This window comes from Lampetra fluviatilis, chromosome 55, assembly GCF_964198595.1.
Source record: "Lampetra fluviatilis chromosome 55, kcLamFluv1.1, whole genome shotgun sequence".
Lineage (NCBI taxonomy): Eukaryota > Metazoa > Chordata > Hyperoartia > Petromyzontiformes > Petromyzontidae > Lampetra > Lampetra fluviatilis.
In genome coordinates this window covers 7,067,052-7,075,815 of record NC_136329.1, presented here as the reverse complement: position 1 = coordinate 7,075,815, position 8,764 = coordinate 7,067,052, and the positions used below count along the sequence as shown (strand labels likewise).

The 8,764-nt window shown below is 47.8% G+C and overlaps 1 protein-coding gene across 1 annotated transcript; it reads left to right on the top strand.

The window, feature by feature from the left end:
• The first annotated feature begins 829 nt into the window (after positions 1-829).
• On the top strand, positions 830-8,072 carry LOC144949844 (uncharacterized). Its single transcript, XM_078879810.1, has 5 exons — positions 830-956; positions 2,855-2,951; positions 4,914-4,997; positions 5,250-5,384; positions 5,812-8,072. The coding sequence occupies exons 2-5, from the start codon at positions 2,855-2,857 to the stop codon at positions 7,332-7,334; spliced, it is 1,839 nt and encodes a 612-aa protein (XP_078735936.1). The 5' UTR covers positions 830-956; the 3' UTR covers positions 7,335-8,072.
• Positions 8,073-8,764: the final 692 nt, after the last annotated feature.

Genomic DNA, 8,764 nt, shown 5'->3' with positions numbered 1-8,764 from the left:
TGTTGCTCCGAAGAACAGAGGACCAATAATTAAGTCATTTCGATTACGAAATTTTGCTTTTGTTGACAAAGAGTAACAAGTCCGATGCCAAGGTTACCGTGACTGCGTGTTGCCCCATTCACCCCCAGACCCCAGCTGGAGAGAGATAGAGAGACGTAGCCACTGCACACACCACACACACCCGATAGTTGGTAATCCAGGACAGCTGAACTGTGGGGGGAGAGAGGGAGGCAGATGGGGGAGTCACAGGGGCTGGAGTTGAGACGATGGCTTCAAGTTCAAGTTCATTTATTAGGTATAGCCCTGTGAGCCATTCGGCTCTTGAAGTGTATTAGTTTTCTTAGGTCTTCTTGCTGCATCTCGTTCCCTTGTAGGGTGGCGAATAGGGAGTGCGTTTTTGTTGCGTCTTGTCGCTTGCAGGGTGGTGAATAGGTGGAGGGAGAGGCGTTTTGTCACCGCATCTTGTCGTTTGCTGGGTGGTCAATGGGTGGAGGGAAAGGTGCCTTGTCGCAGCATCTTGCCGCTTGCTGGGTGAATGGGTAGACGGAGAGGCGTCTTGTCATTTGCTGGGTGGTGAATGGATGGAGGGAGATGCGTCTTGTCGCCGCATCTTGTCGTTTGCTGGGTGGTGAATGGGTGGTGAATGGGTGGAGGGAGATGCATCTTGTCGTTTGCTGGGTGGTGGAGGGAGATGCGTCTTGTCGCCGCATCTTGTCGTTTGCTGGGTGGTGAATGGGTGGAGGGAGATGCATCTTGCCGCTTGCTGGGTGGTGAATGAGTGGAGGGAGAGGCGTCTTGTCGCAGCATCTTGTCGCAGCATCTTGTCGCTTGCTAACGCTCAGGGGGAGCGCCAGACGGAAACTCAAGAAGACGGAGGAGAGAGACAAACACAGGGAGAGAGAGGCACGTGAAGAGAGACGAACACAGGGAGACACGTGGAGGGAGACAAACACACTGTGAGTCCTTCAACGGAGGCCGGGGGTGAAGCGAGCAAGTGACTGCGAGGAGCGGTGGTGCAGCGGTTAGCGCTACGCTTCGCTCCGAACCAGGCAAAGGCCCCGAGTTCGATTCCCGCTCACGGCCATCACCAACACCACTCAGTGGCGACGATTATCTGAACCGGTCCTGGGCCTCCCCTAGGTCGACTCGGCCTCAAATGAGTACGTGGTGTAGCGGTGTAGTCGCTGCAGTAAAACATCGTCGCTGGGGATAAGAGACAAAGGCGGCCGAGCGTGGTAGCGGCCACCCCACGGACTTGTGTGTCCCAGTGCTGGCATTTCGTAGGTTTGCTCGCTCACTGCAACTTGCCCTCTACAGCAAGGCCGTAGCCATTTGGGGGGACCAAATCTTCCAGGGGGTCTGGGGTCCCCCCCCCAGAAAAATATCTAAATTTTAAAACTAATTTCCTGCCTAAAATATTTTGAAAAATCACTAACACACGGGATGGACTTTTTATTTATTTTTAACAATGTCTAAGAGTGTATTGTATTACATGGCTCTGTTTTTTCTTTCTTTTTTATCGTATGTAATGGCAGAGATTAGGGATTAATAAAGTACAACCATAACCACAATCATATAAACATAAATCAATTTTATAGCAATATATTGGGGGGGACATTTTGAGAATATTTGAATATTGGGGGGGGGGGGGGTGTGTCCACCCCCAATATTTGTTATAATTACGGCCTTGCTCTACAGTCTGTTACAGGCGACAACGTGGGGGGGGGGTGTTTGTACAGGGTGCTTCAAACATTTTTTTAACACTTGCGAGAATTTGTAGCAATACCACGAAAAAAATGGTTAAACACTTGTGAGAATTTGCAACAATACCACAATCAAAAATGTTAACACTTCTAAGAATTTGTAACAATACCACAAAAAAAATCTGCCGCCTCTGGGATCTGCTGGAGACCACCTGGAGAAGTTTCCAGGCAGTGCGTTGACAATGATGGCGAACAAGTGGCAGAGAGACTCTTTAGACTTTTGAAAGCAATTTTTTTGAAGCTATTATCACGTTGCGGTGTTATTATCCGTTTTCTCCCCCCCCCCCCCCATTAAAAACGATAGTCCCATGTAAGTGTTTAAAAAAAAGTGTTTTGAAACACCCTGTTATTTAATCAACGGTGCTTTTGTGGGACGACTAGAGCTGACCTCGGTCTGACTTGGTGGGGGTGGTGTAGTTGATCCACCCCAAGGGTAAAGATGAGGCACCGAAATTTAGGATGTCAATGTTTGACGACCACCCCCCCCCCCCCTTAAGTGTAGCTACTAGACTCTCCATCAGAAGTAGCACACTTAAATTCAGCAGCTGCTTTAACGAACCGAACGTGTGGTGGTGACAACACCACACATTGAGTCGTCATCTTTGCGATGCCACCGTCCGCCAAGAAATGAATCGAGGAGGAACATCCATCCTGACCCAAGTCTCTCTGGGCACGAGTACAAATTTTGTCGCCTTCGGAACACGGAGCCAGCCGATCGGCATCAGGGCTGGGTTGCTGCTATACGGCGCACACCGTGTGAAGGTTTAACACGTAGACTTTCGTGACCAATATCCACAAGAGGTTATGCAATCTAACCCACAAAATTCTTATTATATGGACCGTGTGAAGCTTCGTGTTCAGCCCGCTCATATAACCGTAGTTCCGACCGCTTTGACATGACGAGAACTGATTCTGATGCACCATCGCCACCACCACCCCCGCCGCAAGTTTTCTAACCGGGGGGAGGGGGGTAGTGTGAATCGCGGGGAAATAAATAGTCGTTGCGTGCACGCACTGGAGTACGGCCCAATATGTTCAAATGCACATCTGACGTGGTGTGTCTGGGTGTCTGTGTGTCGGTCTCCTCTCAGATGACTTCACACATTGAGTTGGCATTCATCAAACAAGAAAACGATGAAACTCCAAGCCCCAGGATGCATCCTGACGTGACGGTGAATCGTGACTCTGGTAAGATCGCACTGCCTCTGACCAAATCATAAAAAGATTCACGGCATGCACCCCAATCTCGCCACTGTGGAAAGCTGAGCAGGCTTTCGATCTGGACAGTGCTTGGATACGAGACCCCCGATGCATGACGCATGTAACATTCTGAATCGCCCCTAATGGCCAAATGTTATTTATAGTTCATGGGACTCCACCGGTATAAATACATGTTCTGATTCTGATCTACAGGCAACTTGGCATAACTCGGCCTCCTGAGAGACCCTGGGTTTGTTTGGCATGTATGTATATTCAGTATGTGTCGCCGGGCGACTGGGAGAATTGGAGGGGAATTCTGCTCTCTCCCCCAAACTTCACTCCCTGCTACATTTAGTAATTATTCTTTACTAGCCTTTTGCCCATCCAAGGACGGGTGTATTGCAGTAAATCTGAAACTTGCAAGCGAAAAGCAGATTGTGACGTGATATTTATTGCAACCATTCGTTTGCAATTTGTAAGGCCGCGGTGACACAGACTTATTTCATTTAAAGGTCATAATCCCTTGTTCATCATGACGTCCTTTTTACTTATATGTCTCAATAGCGTTACGGAGATTGCTTGACGTGAGGATTCAGCCTTTTTAGTGAGGGTTATAAGTTGACATTGAGGGGGGAGGTGGCACCTCGCCCCCCCATGTGGAGTGATGTCACCTGCTAATTATTATTAATGGAGGGGGGTGTCCATTTGGAGGACGCCACCTGTTCATGATTATAAATGAGGGGGGCTGGTCGACGTGGAGTGACGTCACGCGCGGGACACACAGACATTCTTGGCTCATTATAGTAGTAAATTACGTGCCAGAGCATTCTTCCCCTTTAAACGGGGTGATTTTGTAGTGTGGGTGTGTATTGCCACACGATTAACGGAGGTCTCAGATATACGTCCTGAAGAGAGATGTCTATTAATAATCAGCCAGATACACATGGAAGCTTTGAAATTAACATGATTTTATCTATACAATTTCTCCTTACGAGTTCAAGGACATATTCCCGTGCCGCAAAACCATAAACACCTTAAGACTCGCGTGAACCCGTTGTACACACACACTTTGCTGTAATTGTGCGACTCTCCCAGGCCACACCATTTATCACCATGCAGCCCTCAATGTGAGTCTTACATTAGCCACCACTGTGCATACAACGGTATATTCCAAGCCTGACGCATTCTCCACGTGAGGGCACCCTGGCAGCACCAACAGAAGCCAACTTCCCCCCCTCCCCAAGAGTCACGGGGGGTACAGCCAGCAGTGGCACGGTGCACCGTTCCCGCTATCGGTCGTGCTTCTCCCTTCTTGCTCTTCCAGCTTTCCACATTACAGCCTCACTCCTGCCCATGCCCCCCCCCCCTGAGTGCTGAAACACAAATAAAGCCCGTCAAACCTTCAATACTTTTCCCAACAACCCACAATCCACCCTAATGACGATGTCTAAATTCTACTTATGTCTCAGGAAGTCTCCCTTTCCTAGAGTCCAGTCCGCTGCTTCTGGCTTGAAGCCCTACTTCCTCCACTGCTGTATGGGTTGCTGAAGTGCTAAGAGTTATGGCTCCTCTGTGCTTCGCTTTGATCACTGCCTTTTATACGACTCCAGGGGGACCCAACCCCTGTCAACCCCATCTAGACTGGTCCCAAAACTGGTCATACTGCCTATCTCCCTTAGCCAGTTGTTCACCCTCTATATCCATTTAGCTATGGGAAACAGCCCGCGCAGAGTCTTTGTCACAATATGTGTGAACTTCTTTCACACCGTACGTAGCCAACTGTGCACGGCCTGCGGAGCGCTGCTCGAATGTTCTACTGGAATAGCGGTGTAAGTGACGCGAGGCATTGTAGCAATAGAACCCTGATCCAGCAGGATATATAGGTGGCTCTGCCACCTTCTGGAAGTTGTCGTCTGTGACAGTGGATTGTGAACGCGTGTGCATACGCAGGACCAGGCATCAAGGAAGAAGATGATGGGAGTCTGGGCACTGAGAAAATGAAGTTTGTGGTGAAAATGGAAGTGGACGAAGATGGTAAGATGCCTGCATACAGCTCCATAGAGCAAAACCAAGAATTAAGTGCCAAACGAAGGCAAGATAAGATAAGATATCAATAATTCTAAGAGTGCACGGATAAATGACTCTAGCACCTCCTATTAGCATGGTTGGCTACGTACGGTGTGACAGCAAGTACAACACACATACAGGTGACCAGCTTGACTGCATTATTACGTGCATTTTATCTCCCATCCTTCAAAGAACCATCGTGCATTTTTCATATCACAGCTCCAGATGTGAAGATTGTTAAGGTTGAAGGAGCTGCTGAGAGGCCAGAGGAGACAGGGGATTCCCACAGATGTCTGGTCACTTCAGACCAGAACTTCATCGAAGTTCAGTTATCGGAGGAGGACGTTGGTGAAGGTGAGTTTCCTTTGGTCAAGTTAACAAAGACAATGCAGTGTCGTCTTGTTTCAGAACGAATGATTGATTAGAAATGGACTTAATTGAACATTAGTTTGGCTTAAGATGATCAAATCTTCATCTTGACAATATGATTGCTTAATCTTGAAGATTTGATCAAGGCAGCGCCATCCTCGATTTAAATCCAAATTAAGTTTCAATCAAGGGCATTTAGTATGATTAGTCATCCTAAAACAAGAGCGATAGAGAATGATTGTGAACATTTGCAGTTTTTATTTATTTATTTGGCGAATGCAAAGGTAGTTAGAAACGAGGCTACTGCACTCGGATCACCTAAAATGTTACTGGTGCTGTTTCTGGCAATTATCTTTTATCGTTCTTGCATCGGTTGATTGAAATGTGCTTTTGCAATTTTCTAAACGTGCAGCAGATGAAGCAAAGGAAACAGAAGTTCTGTGCGAGGACTGTGGGAAGGGCAGTGGCTTGGAAATAAAGACAGACAAATCAGAATGTACCAGCAACAAGACCCCGCAAGCCTGCAAGCAGTGCGGGAAGACACTTGAAGGCATCGCATTGTGCACGGCAGTGGCTACCGAAGGGTGGAAGCACGTGTGCAAGGAATGTGAGAAGGGGTTTACATCACGTTTTAGTTTAGAGACGCATATGAGAACACACACCGGTGAGAAACCGCACGTGTGCAACGAGTGTGGGAAGGGGTTTGCAACATGCTATACCTTAACCACGCACGCTATCTCACACACGGGCGAGTGGCCGCACGTGTGCACAGAGTGTGGAAAGGGATTCGTACAGTGTTCCGATTTAGAGAAGCACTCAAGAACACACACGGGCGAGAAGCCGCACGTCTGCAACGAGTGCGGGAAGGGGTTTGCACGAAGTTCCACGTTAAAGGAGCACGTTAGAACACACACGGGCGAGAAGCTGCACCGGTGCAAGGAGTGTGGGAAGGGTTTTTCGAAGCGCTCTAAATTAACCGCACACACTCCATCACACACGGGTGAGTGGCCGCACATGTGCATGGAGTGTGGAAAGGGCTTTGCACAACTTTCCGATTTAGAGAAACACTCGCGAATACACAGCGGCGAGAAACCGCACGTGTGCAACGAGTGCGGGAAGGGGTTTACGAACCGCTCTAACTTGGCTGCACACTCCATTTCACACACTGGCGAGTGGACATACGTGTGCATGGAGTGTGGAAAAGGATTTACGCACCGTTCCGATTTTCAGAAACACACGAGGATACACACGGGCGAGAAGCCGTACATGTGCAAGGAGTGTGGGAAAGGCTTTTCACAGCGTTCCAATTTGGAGAAACACGCGCGGACGCATACTGGAGAGAAGCCGCACGCGTGCCAGCAGTGCGGGAAGGGCTTTGCACAGCGTTACAATTTGGAGGCACACGTTAGAACACACGCCTCTGAGAAGCGCCACGTGTGCACGAAAAGTGGAAAGGGGTTTACAAAGCATTCCGCCTTAACCAAGCACTCAGTATCACACAAGGGCGAGTGGCCGCACCTGTGCAAGGAGTGCGGAAAGGGCTTCACGCAACTTTTCGATTTGGAGAACCACGTAAGAGCGCACACGTGCGGCGAGAAGCCGCATGTGTGCAAGGAGTGTGGGAAGGGGTTTTCGAAGCGCTGTAACTTGGCCGCACACTCCATATCACACACTGGCGAGTGGCCGCACAAGTGCTCGGAGTGTGGAAAGGGATTCACACATCGTTCCAGTTTAGAGAAACACACAAGAACGCACACCGGCGAGAAACCGCACTCGTGCCAGCAATGCGGGAAGAGCTTTGCGCAGCGTTACAATTTGGAGGCACACGCGAGAACGCACACGGGTGAGAAGCCCCATGTGTGCAAGGAGTGCGGGAAGGGGTTTTCCTATCGCTACAATTTAGAGATACACACTAGAACACACGATGTGGCGTGAACATTCTAAAAGGAGTTTCGTCTCGAGAGGAAAGGTGAATAATATTGCTTATGCAATGCTCTTGTCCTACCATGTATGTGGAATCTTTCTGACCGCAAGGTTGTTTGTTTAAAGATGTTCGATCGCTGGAACGATGGCATTTTTTGTGTTTTATCACATGTAGGTGTGTACGTTGGACGTCTTTCGCACCTTACATCGCGAACTGTGCTAATGTATCGGGGAAGACCACGCAAATGCTGCCATCTTCCCCATTTTAATAGATATATTTATCTTTTACGTATTTATTTATAGTAATTTTTGCTTACCTTTTGTATACTTTGCACTCCAATCGTGTTTCTTTTTCAACGGTTTTACTTAACTTGATTCCTCTTTGTCGTGGTCAAATCTTGTCATCAAAATTTCGTCCACTTCCCGTTGTCCATATAAATTCCACATTTTGCACACATACTCAGATCCGGTGACAATGCATGCCTGTATCAAAATCGGCATCAATTAATCAATTAATTCGCTACTTTAAAGCAATTCACATTTTGTATGGACGCCTTATTATTTACATATATATTTGTGTAGGTCAAAAACGCCGTGGTACCTAAACTGTGGAAGCGGCATGCGCAAAAAGCAGCGCTGCGTGTCTCAGGCGCCATTGACGCACTTCTCGACCGTGAGTGAAACGAAGTTGTTAATAAAACCGTTTAAAAAAAACTTTTTAAAGGAGTTTTTGTATTGTTTTTTTTTTCCCTTTTTTTACCCCGTGCAACTACTGGGACATCTTAAAAAATGATCGTCATAGCTCATCGGATTTCTCCAGGATAAATAAACATTCTCATTCTGAATAATAGCAATTTCACGACGAGGAACTTGGATATGAACCCTTCGCGTCGCGTTCATCTTTAATTCAGTACAGCTCCCTCCTCCTACCCCAGCACACGTGTTCCTCCCACACCCTGGAATCCTCAAAACCCCAGTGAAGCCCTCGTGTGTGCATATATTTCTCGTACGAAAGAAATAACGCTTTCGGGAACGCATCCCCAATATCATCGTCACCACGATCCATGGGCACATAGCCCCGTAGTAGGTGTCCACTGCACATTTCGTCAATTGCTGTTTCCACTTTACTCTCTGTTTTGTGCCGATAGGCTCAAGTAGTGCGCATATTAGTGTATTGTATAGCAGTGTAGTGTAAGGGGCCGTCCATAAATGACGTCATGCACGAGGGGGGGGGGGGGTCAGACATCTGTGACGATGTGTGACGAGGGGGAGGGGGTTTGAGAAATGTGGCGTCACGTAAAAATGCGCAACTTTAAATAAATATAGACAACACGTTCTACTTAATTAAATAGACTTTTTAATAAATGCTTTAGCCTACAACATCAGAGTGCAGCGCCACATTAAATACGCACTACAATGACAATAGTTTAAAGCGATTTGAA

Excerpts from the sequence above, each read along its gene's own strand:
- LOC144949844 (XM_078879810.1), top strand. The coding sequence starts at position 2,855 with ATGACTTCACACATTGAGTTGGCATTCATCAAACAAGAAAACGATGAA. Across the intron at positions 2,952-4,913 it reads GACGGTGAATCGTGACTCTG|GACCAGGCATCAAGGAAGAA; the intron begins GTAAGATCGCAC and ends GTGCATACGCAG. Across the intron at positions 5,385-5,811 it reads GGAGGAGGACGTTGGTGAAG|CAGATGAAGCAAAGGAAACA; the intron begins GTGAGTTTCCTT and ends CTAAACGTGCAG.